This window comes from Galeopterus variegatus, unplaced genomic scaffold (genome assembly GCF_000696425.1).
Source record: "Galeopterus variegatus unplaced genomic scaffold, G_variegatus-3.0.2 Scaffold10201, whole genome shotgun sequence".
Classification (NCBI taxonomy): Eukaryota; Metazoa; Chordata; class Mammalia; order Dermoptera; family Cynocephalidae; genus Galeopterus; species Galeopterus variegatus.
This window is the reverse complement of record NW_007736312.1, coordinates 44,319-59,857: the sequence shown is the minus strand read 5'-3', so window position 1 is coordinate 59,857 and position 15,539 is coordinate 44,319. Positions and strand designations below refer to the sequence as shown.

At 49.5% G+C, this 15,539-nt stretch overlaps 1 protein-coding gene across 1 annotated transcript in view; it reads right to left on the bottom strand.

Moving 5' to 3' along the window:
• Positions 1-1,634: 1,634 nt before the first annotated feature.
• LOC103609855 (WAP four-disulfide core domain protein 1-like) overlaps positions 1,635-15,539 on the bottom strand; it is a 32,398-nt gene continuing 18,493 nt past the window's right edge. Inside the window, exons 2-7 of the mRNA XM_008594128.1 lie at positions 15,449-15,533; positions 11,395-11,478; positions 10,472-10,609; positions 6,034-6,075; positions 3,509-3,582; positions 1,635-1,973 (exon numbers count right to left, since the gene is read on the bottom strand). Of these exons, the coding sequence (XP_008592350.1) occupies positions 3,524-3,582; positions 6,034-6,075; positions 10,472-10,609; positions 11,395-11,478; positions 15,449-15,533 (408 nt within the window). The 3' untranslated portion in view covers positions 1,635-1,973; positions 3,509-3,523. The remainder of the gene's footprint in view (positions 1,974-3,508; positions 3,583-6,033; positions 6,076-10,471; positions 10,610-11,394; positions 11,479-15,448; positions 15,534-15,539) is intronic.

Below are 15,539 nucleotides of genomic sequence, written 5' to 3'. Positions count from 1 at the left end.
AGCAGCAGGAGGGGGAGCAGGAGGAGAAGGAGCAGGAGGAGGAGGAGCAGGAGGAGGAGGAGCAGGAGGAGGAGCAGGAGGAGCAGGAGGATCAGGAGGAGGAGCAGGAGGAGCAGGAACAGGAGCAGGAGGAGGAGGAGCAGAGCAGGAGGAGGAGCAGGAGGAGTAGGGGGGAGCAGGAAGAGCATACATAATTAAAAGAAAAAACACTGCCATCCGTACTGATATAATGCTTTCTCCTTTTTATTTGGAATGTATTAAAGACCTCTTTTAGACTTATTGAGATGTAGATTTTAATCATCATTCTCGTGCCTACATTGAAGGGAAATATAAGGGAGATAAATGATATATTTCCTTGAGCATCTTCACATTTGGATCCAACTCTTCTGAATTACTTTCTCCACTGAGTCACCAGTATCTGAGTTTTTCCACCAGAAGATGGTTTCTCTGTTGTTTCCAGAAGTTTCCACCAAGCTGCTGACACCCCAGCTGTGCATTTTGATGTGCTTGTGTGTGGGCAATGACACCTCCCTCAAGCCCACTGCCCAGTGTGGAAAGATGAAAAAACACCTCTCAGATTTGATAAGAATAGCGGTTATTACCTGAGAAGTATTTCTTGAGAGGATGAATGTATGAATGAGTGAACGAGTGATGAGTGAGTAGGAAAGTTAATTACCTGAACCTAAGAGAAAAGGCTCCAGAGGAAGTCACTGATGGATGAAATGATACAAATTAGAGCCTCATTTTTTTTGCTTCAACCAGAAGTTCTCAGTGGAGCAACTGTACCTCAGGGGACTTTGGCAATGTGTGGAGACATTTTTGGTTGTCACAACTTGAGGGGAGGGTGCTACTGGCATCTCGTAGGTAGAGATCAGGGGTGCTACCCAACATCCTGCAATGCACAGTCTCCCCTTACTGCCCCTCCTCCTGTCCCTAGCCTGGGCATGGCACCCCTCACAGGGCAGCCCCGATGGGGCTGACTCCACAGTGTGACTCAGAGCCACCAACATCATTTGCAAAATGAACCAGTGGGCCCCTTGTTCGACAATTACTATGAGTTTCAAGATAGCAACAGCAAACCAAGCACGGGTCCCTTCTAAGCAACTGCACAGGCTGTCTGCTCTGGAGCTGGCCCTGGTGGGACTTGGGCTGCCTCAAGGGCCCCCGGGGGGATGGCACCAAAGTCACCCTCCATGGCTCTTGATCCCTAACCCTGGCCGTCCTCTCTTCCCATCCCTCTTCTCCACTCCCCTGCCAGTTTTGCACAGGAACCATCCTAATAAATTGCTTTCAGAGGGGCTGCGTCAGAGGCAGGTGGCTCTGATACTCCCGGGTTCCAGCAGCAGAGCTGAGCTGACACCTCATCCAACAACACCCACCCTGCCTCCAGCCCCCAGGATTTAACAGTGACACAGTGTTACACATCACCAGGGACTGAGCATTGTACTTTATTGCTCTTGTTCCGTAGCCTCCTCCCACCCTCTGCTAACATTTAGTCTTCAACACATCCAATTTAAGATCATCAGGTCAAAACTATGAATCATGCACGGCTAACGAAGTTCATTTCCATTTTATGATAAATGAAGTTATTTTGAGGACATCTGGGATGGGTACATGCTTTCCAGAGTCAGACCCGGATGAAATCTGTAAAAAAACAACCAAGATGCTGAATTGTCTTAGAAAACGGCTTCAAAAATGCTCACGAAGGCGGTGCCTTCTTCCCAGGGTAAAGATCTTGTGGCACTGCAAGGCTTTGTTTCCAGGATGGTGAAATAGGGACCCAGAGCTGCTCGGTGGCTCCTACAAAGTCACCCATCCTAGGGCCATGTTGGGACTGAAGCCCAGTGTCCTGTCTCTAAGGATCTCCGGGACCATGCTCTGCTGAGCTGAGCATGATCTCTGGGGGGTCCAATCATTTTTCCCAACTGTTTCCAAGGCTTAGCAGGAAGTGGAGGAGTTTTCTTGCAAATTGGCTGAAAAGAAAGCAAAGAAGAAGTGAACGTGAGCTGCTGCTGGGGCAGAGCGTGGGATTACGCCAGGCAGAGCCCCGGATAACGCCGGATCACAAATCTGTTTCATCCTCTTCCTCCTCCCCCACCAGAAACACCAGAAAGATGTCAGTTTCCACCCAGATTAAATTCTTAATTCACTGTCAAGTCTTTATGGAGTGTCATCTTGTTTAGTCCCCAGCTCATCCCCCACCATCATTCCATTATAAAGATGAGGAAACTGAGGCTTGGAGAGTTGAAGTCGTTTGTTTAAGGTCACAGAGTGGAGCAAGAATTGAAACCCAGGCCTGGCTGGCTCTGAAGCCAGCACTTCTGAAAACTATCCTAAACTGTCTCTCAAGGTCTCATTCTTACCCACTGGTCCCTGGACTTCCCTGTGAGAAGTTCATTGTCCTCAGTGGCATCAGACTCGCTCCAGGGACAGTTCCTGTCATCAGCAGGTAATAGACATGCTGGCATCAGTCCTGGAGGACTCAGCCCTGAATATTCTGGAATCTGAAATCTGACCTTTGCCTTTTCAGAACATCCTGGGATAGTCACCTGCTTTCAAGGGCTTCTATCTGCCGTGTAGACCCGCAGCCGTCACAGGGGCTGGGTGGGCTTTTGAGTGTACTGGCTGAGACGCTCTGGTTGCTGCGAGCCCTCAGCCCTTCACATGCACCTGCACCTAGCCTCAGAGACCACCTGAGAGCCAAGCCTGTGCCTCACCTGGAACCCCCTCTGCAGCCAGCCTCCCCACGGTCCTTCTGTCCCCACCCCAGGGGCCTCCCTCTGGTTCTGCAAAGCCAAGATCTCTTTCACCACGGGGCTTCTGCTCTTCCAGCAACTTCTGCCTGGTCTGCCCCAGGAAGTACCTTCTCATCTCCAGATCTTGGCTTAGATGTCACCTCTCCCAGGGACTTCCCTGACCCCCCCACTGAAGCAGCTTCCTGCCCCTGCCCAGTGACTCTGCAGCACGTCGTCTGTTCGATTTCTTCACACAGTTATTACGGTCCGTCACTTTTGGGTTGATTTACTTGCTGACTTGTTTAGTCTCCTCCTGCCAGGATGTAACTCCCATGAGAGCAGGGACTTTGTCGGGTGTGTTCACTGTGTCACCCCAGAACAATGCCTGGCATACAGTAGATATCCGTGAACTGCGGCCAAGCGACTGAGTTCCCAGGACCATGCCTATCAGAGAGTTGGCACTCCATAGCAGTACTGGACAGAAGTGGGGAGGGATGGGACGTAGGAGGCATTCTGGCAAGGACTGGAAAGGAAAGTTACGACCTAGGCCAGCCTGAGGTTTAGGTGCGGAGGGGTGCAGAGACGCTGCTGTTTCTGATCACCACAATGTTCTCCTACGTTCACTGTGAAACTAGAAGGGAATTTAAAAGTTCTACCAGCAGGTAAAGCCCTGATCTCAGCCTCCCACTGGGCCACCTGGTAATAAAAGCTGCCTGGACACCTGGCTGCCCAATTCCACCCCCGTCCATTGACTCGAACTTCCTCCCACACACCTGCCTGTTGCTGCTTTATTGAAAGTGCCTCTGTTGTCCCTTCCCAGGCTCTGCCACATTCTTCAAGTCACCCTCTGCAAAAAGAACACGACTCCGTCAGGGTAGGGATGTCTACTGCCACCCAGATGCCTCCCAAAGCTCTCCAGGGACTGCCGAGTGAAGTCCAAATGCCTCAGCCTGGCTGGTGCCCTGTGTTTATCCCCCTCCCCCCAATGGGACCACTCAATCCCCAGCTGCGGCCCCTGCCTCTCCTCCTGTCCCTCTCTCCTGTTCACCATGCACTCCAGCTGCAGGGACAGCCAAGTTGCTGCCAGCCCCAGCGTGTTCACACGTGCTGGCCCTTTGCTTGCTGGTTCTTACTCTTTAGGCTGTGTTTGCATGCCCCCTCTCAGGAAGCCCATTTTGACAAACCGGTGTGGTGTCTTTGTAGTATCCAGCATGTGATGTCAGTAGGACTCACCACTATTATCATGAAATAACCACCTGGGCCTTATTGAGGTTTGCATTTCCTGCTTGATATTAGCTGCATGGCCACAGCTGCGTGTTCATACATGCAAACCCAGCCTCCAGCACAGACTGATGAGTGATGCTTGGTAAATATGTGCTGTCAATTCTCGATAAAGACACATTTGATGGATGGATAGATGGAAGAATATACAGATGGAGGAATAGATGGACAGAGAAATGGATGGATGGAAGAATGGATGGATGGATGGATGGATGGATGGATGGATGGATGGATGGATGATTGGATGGATGGATGGGTGGATGGATAGATGGGTGAAAGGATAATTAGATGGATGGACGATTAGATAGATGGATGGAAGCCATATTTTCCAAGGCCCTGAATAAAAGTAGAAAGGAGTTGAGCACGTCCAGTCCCAGGTTCTGTGGTCAGCATGAGGCCACGTCTGCTGTGAGCTCATCTTTGGACCACACCTCCCCTGACCACCATAGACAACAGGGCTCCTACTTTATTTCTCAGTTCTAGTTCCCATTTTGTCCTCTATGAAGATACTTCAAAAGATTTATAGACAGATTTGTATTATCTTTTAATTCTATTTTTCTGTGAACTTAAGAGAATTAAAAAATAATACAAATCTTTCCATGAACTTTTTGGAGACTTAAATGGTTTCTCCTCTTACCTGGATATTCTTTGTAAAATTTATGTCGTAGGAATCGACCATCTGGAAAACAAGTGAGAAGATAAAACTCCAGAAGTTTATAAGTCCAAGACTGTTTTCATAATAACGCTACAGAATTATTTGCGTTTTGACATTCATTCTCCCACGAGTGTACGATGGAATTTTCCAGAGGCTATATGACNGTTTGCATTTCCTGCTTGATATTAGCTGCATGGCCACAGCTGCGTGTTCATACATGCAAACCCAGCCTCCAGCACAGACTGATGAGTGATGCTTGGTAAATATGTGCTGTCAATTCTCGATAAAGAAGACACATTTGATGGATGGATAGATGGAAGAATATACAGATGGAGGAATAGATGGACAGAGAAATGGATGGATGGAAGAATAGATGGATGGATGGATGGATGGATGGATGGATGGATGGATGGATGGATGGATGGATGGATGATTGGATGGATGGATGGATGGATGGATGGATGGATGGATGGATGGATGGATGGATGGATGGATGGATGGATGGATGGATGGATGGATGGATGGATGGATGGATGGATGGATGGATGGATGGATGGATGGATGGATGGATGGATGGATGGATGGATGGATGGATGGATGGATGGATGGATGGATGGATGGATGGATGGATGGATGGATGGATGGATGGATGGATGGATGGATGGATGGATGGATGGATGGATGGATGGATGGATGGATGGATGGATGGATGGATGGATGGATGGATGGATGGATGGATGGATGGATGGATGGATGGATGGATGGATGGATGGATGGATGGATGGATGGATGGATGGATGGATGGATGGATGGATGGATGGATGGATGGATGGATGGATGGATGGATGGATGGATGGATGGATGGATGGATGGATGGATGGATGGATGGATGGATGGATGGATGGGAGGATGGATGGGTGGATGGATGGATGGATGGATGGATGGATGGATGGATGGATGGATGATTGGATGGATGGATGGGTGGATGGATAGATGGGTGAAAGGATAATTAGATGGATGGACGATTAGATAGATGGATGGAAGCCATATTTTCCAAGGCCCTGAATAAAAGTAGAAAGGAGTTGAGCACGTCCAGTCCCAGGTTCTGTGGTCAGCATGAGGCCACGTCTGCTGTGAGCTCATCTTTGGACCACACCTCCCCTGACCACCATAGACAACAGGGCTCCTACTTTATTTCTCAGTTCTAGTTCCCATTTTGTCCTCTATGAAGATACTTCAAAAGATTTATAGACAGATTTGTATTATCTTTTAATTCTATTTTTCTGTGAACTTAAGAGAATTAAAAAATAATACAAATCTTTCCATGAACTTTTTGGAGACTTAAATGGTTTCTCCTCTTACCTGGATATTCTTTGTAAAATTTATGTCGTAGGAATCGACCATCTGGAAAACAAGTGAGAAGATAAAACTCCAGAAGTTTATAAGTCCAAGACTGTTTTCATAATAATGCTACAGAATTATTTGCGTTTTGACATTCATTCTCCCACGAGTGTACGATGGAATTTTCCAGAGGCTATATGATGTGTAATATCACAGTTGACCAAACGCAGAAGCAGATAGGGGAGTCTCTCTTCTCTTAATTCATGTATTAAAGGACATTGGAGAAAAAAAAAAAAAGTGAAGCAATACCACTCTTCTCACTAGGTTTTTCATCTGGGGAAATATAATTATTTTTAAGAAACAAAAAGTTACTTTTAAGAAAAATAAAAATCTATGGGGTCTCCTCAATATTTTTTTAAGGGTAAAGGGGTCCTGAGACCAAAAAGTTGGGGAACCACTGTCTTCACAGATGAACTGGAAGCAAAATTTCAAATACTGCTCAGCAAATGTCATTACACATCTGTTCACACGGGCAGTCAATGGTACTTTTCTGAGCTCGTTCAAGAGACTTCAAATGAAAAAGTAACTCGAGCATGAATCGTCACTCAACCTCCCTGAGCCTGTCTTCTCACCTGAAAATGGGCATAAGATTAGTAGCTCTTAAAGTTATTGCAAGGATTAAAAGAAGTAATTTAATTTAAGACCAACACATGCAAATATTAGGAGGAACCACACAGAGCTGCTGTTTTCATATGTAAAAGGTGGTCATGGCAGCTTTACGCATTTCCCATTCCTGGCTGTCAGTCACTGACCAGGGCTCCCTCACTGCCCCCCCAGCAGCAGTGATGCAGGCATGGGGCAAGGACACGGTCCTCTCCTTGCATTGAGCTACGTCTCCATCTTGGCGCATCCAGGAGGTTTTCTCTGCTCTAATGTTAATAAATCACATCTCTGCAATAGCTGACTGTTTCGCCCTGTGTTTCGTGGCCATACTAAAAACCATCAGGGTGTTTGGGACCAGCACTGACATTCACCACACAAGGGGATGAGAGCCATGGAGTAGACCACACCCCAGCCTTGGATGGACAGCTTATCAGCAACTGCAGAGATAACCATTTTCCAAAGCTCATGGGGCTTTCCAGGCCAGGGGCTCTCTGCCCCCTGGGGATGAATTCTGTTCCGTAATGGCACAGGGAGTCAGAGGTATGTGTGGACACTGGACACCCTCCTTAGGCCAAATATAATTTATTACCAAAAGTGATCATACAACACTTTTATCAAATTTCCACCTGTTCAAGGCCGCAGAGCCCCACTTTAGTCTCCCCCTGTAGCATCTTGACAAGGACAAAGATGGGCCCAGTCTCCCACATCTTGGCTTCTGAGTGACCTTGAATACACTCAGAAAAATGCACTGATTCCCCCTGACCCCACCCTCTGAAAAATCAGATTTACTGCATGTGAGAATGTTCATTTTCCTGTTGCAGCAGACATGAACCCCTCAAATGTCTGGTACCAGTTGCTGGACTGTGACCCTGGAATGGCCATTGACACCCTCTAGAAGCCTCTTCCAGGGGAGACTTGCATCCTAGGTGTGAGCACAAGGCCTGCCGCTTATTCTCAAATGGGCCAGAAAAATACATATGTAGACCTATGCAGAGTTGCAGGGTGGGGGGAGAAAGAAGGGAGAGGGGACAGTTATGCAGGTCTGACAATATTTTAACAGTTGGTGGATCTAGGTGGAGGGCCTGAGGTACTCTTCTTGCAACTCTTCTACAAGTCTGAAATTATTTCAAATATGCAGTTAAAAAAAGAAAACTGAGATAAAAGACTCTTCCTTGTAAACACTGGAACAAGAGTGCCCAACACCTCCCTCGGAGATTTTTGCTCCAAGGGAAGTTGCTGGAATTCAAGATATTTCCAAACTCTCATATAATTATCAACAAATTACTAACCATCATTGCTAAGCAACAGCACCCTGAGAGCAAGGCTAAGGGGGAATTCCACATGCACTTCCATCTGGAAGGCTCACATCGCTCCTGTGGGAGGGCAAGCACCCACATGGGCTTCGAAGTGGGTGGACAGCCATGGAATTCCAGCTCTGTTCCTCTTTACCGTGCGCAGTGTCTAGGCAAGTTCCCGAACTCAAGTCCTCCCTCTTCCTAAGACAGATAACAGTGCACACATGCACGGAGGACCTACTGTGTGTCAGGTGTTGTGCTTAGCACCTCCCAGGTGTTCTCATAAACAAGCCTCATAACTACCACATGCAGTAATCACTATGGGTACCATCACCATCTCCATTTTATAGATGGAGAAACAGACTGAGAAAGGGTAGTTGACCTGCCCAAAGCCACCCAGGAAGAAAGCTGTAGGCCTGGAGCCGATCTGTGGTTCTGAGCCTGCACTCCTAACCCTGCACAGCACTGGCCCTGGTCACACTTCTCCTTTTGCTGGCTTGTGGCAAAGCTTAATGACAGTGCCTGCAGGTGATCACCCGACGGCAGGCATCGTCAGTGCGGCCATCATTTAATTATCTGCTCTCTTTGCTTAGCCCATCTTTGAAATGAGTCTTTTTTGAACTGGTTTGGCTTACCCTGGTCTTAGAGGTCACATAGCCAGCCGAATGAGAAAGATCAGGGGGTGAGAAAGGCAAAGGAGTTCGAGGCCTTTCCAATGATGTAAATGACATTATAGTCCAAAGAACTTGTAACTCTCCCCATAGCTCTCTTTTGTAAAAGGCTCTCCCTTCCATACTCCACCCGTCTCTGACTTGCTGGCCAGCCCTCAGGGATCTGCATCCAAAGGACCGCACATCCCATCTGCTTACAGAGCGATTTGGTGTCTGGAGACAAGCAATGATGAAATAGCGAAGACTCTGTTCTGTGCTTGTGATGTGACAGACATGGTCTGCTTGGATTAACTCATCTACTCCTTAAAGAGCCCTGAGAAGTAACTCAACTATTATTAGCCCATTTTACAGATAAAGAAAATGAGGCCTGAAAAGGTCAGGTTATTTGCCACACACAGAAGGAACGGGAGGGACCATGGGAACCCAGGCTATCTGGCCAGAGAAACCCTAAACAAAGCCCTACAAATAGCAAGGGGAATGTAGAGGGAACCACAAAGATATCTATTTTGTTCAATTTTTCCAAAATTCAGAATTCCAGGATCCGGGATTCTGCAGATAGTTCTAATGTCTCATAATTTTATTATCTGCAATGATAATGATGTTAAATGTGTAACCGATTTAATGTCTATGCCTTCAGAGAAATAAATTCTCAAATCAGAAAAAAAACATTTTGGCAGATCACACACCCTGATGTATTCCTTTGGCAAACAGGGTCGTGACATCATCAATTTTGACGGAGGGCCTTGTCCTTAGCTATTAGCGCCGAGAGATGCAGCAGTGGGGACCCTTGGGTGTTGGTATCGGTCTGCTTGAGCTCATCTTTGACAAGCAGAACTGGGAGCGCCCTGAAGTCCCAGATCTGGCTTGCCTCACATTTCTTCCCAACTCCACGCCAAAACGCGGCTGCAGCCTCACGGCCTGATGTCTTACGTGCGGCCCAGGCGGGTTTTAGATCCTGCCAGGAGCCATTGTTCTGCTGTCTTTTCTCTCCTTGGTAAAACTGTGCCAACTCAAGCAAGGCCACCCACGCCCTTCATTCATCTATTTATTGCCTTCATCTCCAAGGACAAACACCAATTAAGTCCAACTCAACAGTCCTGGCAGAAGTCCTAGGAAGTTAAGGACTTTAAGACAATTCAAATTCCATGCAGCTTAAAGTAGGTATGTAATGGATATAAAATATCCTATGTTTACTGACCACCTTTAATTGCCTAGCTCTGCCCTCCATCCCCCCAAGGAGACCTCATTGTTATGGAGCAGTGAACCCCTATCGTGATGTTCTGAAAACCAGCCCCAAGCCCCCTCCCTTCCAATTCTCCACCCAGGAAGGAGGCCCCGTTCTTAGCAAAAGTCAAAGCCCTTTTTTTGTACTGGGGATTCCGAGAAGCTGGCCAAGCCCCCAAACATTGCCTCTTCCACATTGGGTGGGGAGGACCACTGAGGGTTGAGCCCATGGTGGAAGGGCCCACACGTGGGGACAGACAGGGCTTTACATGTATGACTTCAATTAATCCCCATAACAGCCTTTTACAGATGAGGAAACTGAGGCTCAGAGATATAAAGAAACTGACCCCAAGGTCACCCAGCTGGGAGGTGCAGAGCTGGGATTCGCTGCTGGTCTGCTGACTCAAGAGCCCATATCACTGCTGGCGTGGCAGGGAAAGGGTGGAGGACATGAAAGAGGGAGCCGGGCAGTGGCAGGATGGGAGGAGTGCTTGCCAGGCTCAGTGGCTGGTTGATGTTCCAGAGGCAGGTCTCTGATGTGGGGACCGTAGGGAGCATGCGGCTGGGACAGGAGCCAGGAGCAGGGCTTGGGGTGCTCTCACTTACCTGCTTGCCGGCGCTGCTTGACGCACTGCCCACGGTTGGGGATGCCCTCGGCCATGTCACCAGGGCTCAAGATGTGGCACTCATAGCCCGAGGGACAGAGCAGCGGCTCTGCCCCGTCCTCAGTGGTGCTGCAAGCCTCTGCTGTGGGGGTTGGGGAGAGACATGCCAGGGTCTCAGAGGGCAGACCCTGGGGAGGGGGCATAGAATGCACCTTGCCCAGAGAGGACACCTCCCGTCTGCACCCCAGATCCCAGGCTGTGCCTTGGGTCTCAGCCACATGTGTGTATACAATGCACACACATGCACACACACACACAGAGGCAGCCCAAAGTCACGTGATCCCAAACATGCCTTCGCATGCATAGTGACAATACATGGTGTGCTCACAGTACAGTCACACACATTTGCGTGCACAAAGATGCACACATATCCGGTGCAGCCACAAGAGCAGCCACGCAGGTGCACGCATGGCTGCAGGCCCTAGCAGACACAGCCACACACACAGAGGCACAGAGTTGTGAGCACAGCTGCTCACATGCCAGGGCGCCAGGGCGCATGCTCACAGCCCACAGTTCTGCAGGCCCAGGCCCGCAGGTCATTCCTGCCAGAAGCTGCTCTCCGCCCCCTATCGCCCCAAGGAGGCCTCATTGTTATGGAGCAGTGACAGCCCAAAGCCCCCTCCCTTCCAATTCTCTGTCCAAGAAGGGGCCCCAGTCTTAGCAAAAGTCAAAGCCCTTTTTTTGTACTGGGGATTTTGAGAAGCTGGCCAAGCCCCCAACCATTGCCCCTTCCATGTTGGGTGGGGAGGACCACTGACGGTTGAGCCCATGGTGGAAGGGCCCACACATGGGGACAGACAGCCTGTTGCCCAGCAGCCGCTGAGAAGGAGGGACCCTGGCTCTGATGTCGGGTCTGGGCCTCACCTTGCAGAACCTCCTCAGGGCCATCCAGGAGCCAGCCGTTGCCACCAAGCCAGCGAGGTTTCGGCTGCACCAGCCAGTCTAAAACTAATGCAATACATGGTCAGATTGAGCCCCGCCCCCACCCTGGGCAGCTGAGAAATGCCCCTGCCTTGTCCCTTCCTTCTAGTGACAGAGCCTTTGTGGGTGGGCCTGGGTGCTGGGCCACCATGCTGGGGATGGTGTGGCTTGCAGTGAGGTGTGGCTGTGTGGCTAAGTTCTGGCCACAGGATGAGTAGAAGAGATCCCGCAACTTCCTTAAATTGATGGCTGCTCCCTCCCTGCCACTTTGGCCATGTGGATGAAGGCACTTCTCAGATTGCAGAGCAGCAGGAGGGAAGGGAGCTGAGGCCTGACCGCAACCTTTGCACTATTCACCAAGATGGAAGTCAGCATCTCACAGGTGGGTCCCTGTATTTATGGGTCTTTTTGTGACAGCAGCATGGCCTGTTCTCTAACCAATACATTTTCAACAGGAGAGTTACCCACACAGTAGACTGGGAGGCCATCAAGAGGCAGGGGCGGAACACTCAAATGCCTCCAGGGGACAGGGAGAAACGCACAGGACGAGGGCAGCTGGGCAGGGCTGTGGCAAACCCGGAGCGCTGCTGCTTAAGTGGATCAGCGCGCGTTTGGCTCCGGCCAGCTGCTCCCAATGTGCCCAGAGCTTCTGGTTTGGGGTTTTTATTCTTTAACTATAAATCTGTATTTTAAAAAACATAAATCTTCTGGTTTTTAAGTGTTGACAACTAATTTAAAAACTTTAAGCACATTGGAGATTGAATAAAACAGTTCTGGGATCAGATTTGTGACCTCTGCTTTAGTTTGATGCCAGGATATGACAAAATAGAGATAAACGTATTTATTTCTACAGAGAAAATAGATAAATTATTATGTAGAACCTTTTAAAGTATGTAGGTGGGTACTGGTAAAAATGCTGGTTAAGGGCCGGCCTGTGGCTCACTCAGGAGAGCGTGGTGCTGATAACACCAAGCCAAGGGTTGAGATCCCCTTACTGTTCATCTTTAAAAAAAAAAAAAATGCTGGTTAGCTTTTTCTTTAAAAGAGCACTAGAACATGATAAACATGGTGGAAGTGAAAACAACAGAGGAATGAAGCAGCAGCTTGTAAGTTCCAAACAGGAACGAAGACTGCAAATACAGCCACTACTTCCAGTCTTCCGGTTCTTCCTCCCCTCCTTCTCTCCACTGCCTTGGACTACATGTTAGAAAATATTTTTCAAATAAGAAATGTCTTAATATGTACTGTTTGTATTCTCTTTTGCATTGATCAAAGGCTTCTGAGCAGCAGGGAAATTTTGCTACATTTTTCAGAATACAGAAACTTAGCCAAGGCCTCTCATCCCTCCAATTGCAGAGCCCAAAGGCCTGGTGGCTCCAGGGTCTCAGCTCTCCACACCCTCGCTGGAACTACCTGGGATCACCTCCCACATAAACGAACTGCAGACTTGAGACCAAGTCCTTGTATCAGAGTCTGCTTTGAAGGGACCCCGACGAAGATGGCAATGAAGTTAGGTAAGGTGCTTAGAACAGAGCCGGGTCGTCTCCTCATGCTGAACCAGTGGTTCTCAATTTGGAGCAATTTTGTCTCCCAGGGAAGATTTAGCAAAGTCTAGAGGCATTTTTGGTGGTCCCAACTTGGGGGATTGGGGGGCTTCTACTGGCATCTAGTGGGTAGAGGTCAGGAATGCTGCTAAACATCCTACAATGCACAGAACCATGTCCCCTGCCCACTCACCAACTACAATTATCCAACCCCAGATGTCAACAGCTCCAAGGCTGAGAAACCTTGTGTTAGATATTATTATTAATATTATAACTATTATTACTAACTAATGGCTTGACTGCTCTTCCTGCTGGCTGATGAATGAATGAACTTGTTCATTCATTCAGTACTTACTGAGTACCTCTTATGTGCCCAGAGACTGTTTTGGGGACACAGCAGTCAAACAGACACAACCCTTGCCCTGTGAGACCGACCTTCAGGTGGGCAGAAAAGTCAATGAACAAAGTAAAACACAGTCTTCTGGATCATGCTGTGGAGAAAACCTCAGCAGGGGAGGAAGGGGGGACTGGCTGGAGGAGGGATTGCCATTTAGAGAGGGAAGTCTTCCCCGCAAAAGTGGCCTCTGTGCAAAGATCTATCTGCAGGAGGTGAGGAAGTGAGCCATGTGGGAGTCTGGGGGAGGATGTTCTGGGCAGTGAGGGACCCCACACGTGGACTCAGGTGTTGGAGCAGGGGCCCCACATTGACACACTCAGGGCCTAAGGCAGTGGACACTTCTCTATAGTCAGACAACTGGATTGCAACTGCAGCTCTGCTCACTGTGTGACCTTGGGCAAGTGACTCGCCTTCTCTGAGTTTCAGTGTCTTCAACTATAAAATAGGGCTGAAAACAGTCTCCACTCCATGGAGCCCCATAAGCATGGAATGAGATGATGTGTGGAAAGGCTATTAGGAATGCCATGTACAGCTGCATAGTTTGTGCACTGCTCAAAAGCACTTGGCCTAGCCATTAAGTGAGGCTAGAGTCCCTATGCCTGGCTGCATTCCAGAGGAAGGGGCACCTTTTCTGATTTGCGAACCCAGAGGGAGTGCCTTTATGTGCTTTTCCAGCAGGAGAGGGTGTCCTTTTGTCCTTCTTATGAAGGCTGGGTAGGAGGCAGCCTGGCTGTGAGCACCCACCCAGTCCTTGCCCAGAGGCAGCACCCAAACAGCTGAGGACTGTAATTATGAGCATCCTTAAGTGTGCTGAGTCCCTTGAACTCACTGTGACCTCACCCCAAAGAAAACAAAGCGTGGTCGTTCTTGACTTCTCCAACTTGCCTCCCTGCCTTGGGAGAAGGGGTTGGGGGCACCTCAAAGCCATCTTCAGTAATTAAGGCCCATGGGAACCTGCAGCCTCTCGCAGAAAGGTGTGGTATACACAGCTTTGGCTTGGTCCTGAGCAGAAATGAGGAAACGATTGCCCCATCCTACCCACCTAGGGGCACATCTTCCCCACCCAGGAAATAGCTTCCTGTCCCCCCCCCATTTTGTGTTCCCCATGGGCTCCCTCCCTCCCCACCCAAACCTTATCTCCAAAAGCAATGTGAAACTTCTTCCCACCAAAGAAAAATCCCTGAGGATTGTTTCTCTCCATGAGATTTGCATCATGATTCAAGAAACATCTTATTGTCTGCTCCTAGTCTGATGTGGCACAGAGCCCCTCCAATTCAGACTATTCATGAGCTGCCCGCTTTCTCCTCAGCCCATTTTACAGGCGAGGAGCCCAAAGGAAGCTAGTGGATTTGAACCCAGGACTCTGCACACACACACACACACACACACACACACACACACACACACACACTCTCTCTCTCTCTCTCTCTCTCTCTCTCTCCCCCCCCCCTCGGGCACTTCCCATCTGGATTTCTAAGCACCCAGTCTCCACTTTAAACACCCCCAGAGCCAGGCATCAAGAGTGGCGGGCCCGGTGGGGTCAGTGGAAAACTAGAGGGCCCCACCCATCCAGGGACACCTGAGGCTCCAGCCAATCGCAGCCCAGGAAATGTGGTCTGATATTTTTAAGAAAAGCCTGAACTCTGGATTTTTTAAATGAGAAATCTCTCCCCACCTGCACCCTCATAGCAGGTGGCATTTTCCCTGGAATGGGTGTCTTCTGGAATGCAGGCTCCCTGAGGGCAGTCGGGTGCCTGCCCCAGCCCATCCTCATGGCAGGTGGCATTTTCCCTGGAATGGGTGTCTCCTGGAATTCCAGCTCCCTGAGGGCAGGTGGAATGCCCCGCACCAGCAGGTGCTCAGTGCGCACAGCCGTGCACCTGCTCAGTGAGCCCCACGTTCCCATTTCACAGGTGAGGCGATGGAGGCCCGAGGGCTGAAGTGACCCGCCCAGGTGGCCCAGTTTAAGCGCAGCTCCTTTCCTCCCAGTCCGGCTCTCCCCCCACCTCTGGGTGGCTCAGTTCACCCGCTGTCCCTCCCGCGGCCCGGGGCCTACCTGGCGGGGGCGGCACGGCCTCCAGGCAGGCGTAGGCGCAGCCGTTGTAGCAGCAGCGCCGGTGGCGCGGGCACTCGGAGTCGGCCTGGCA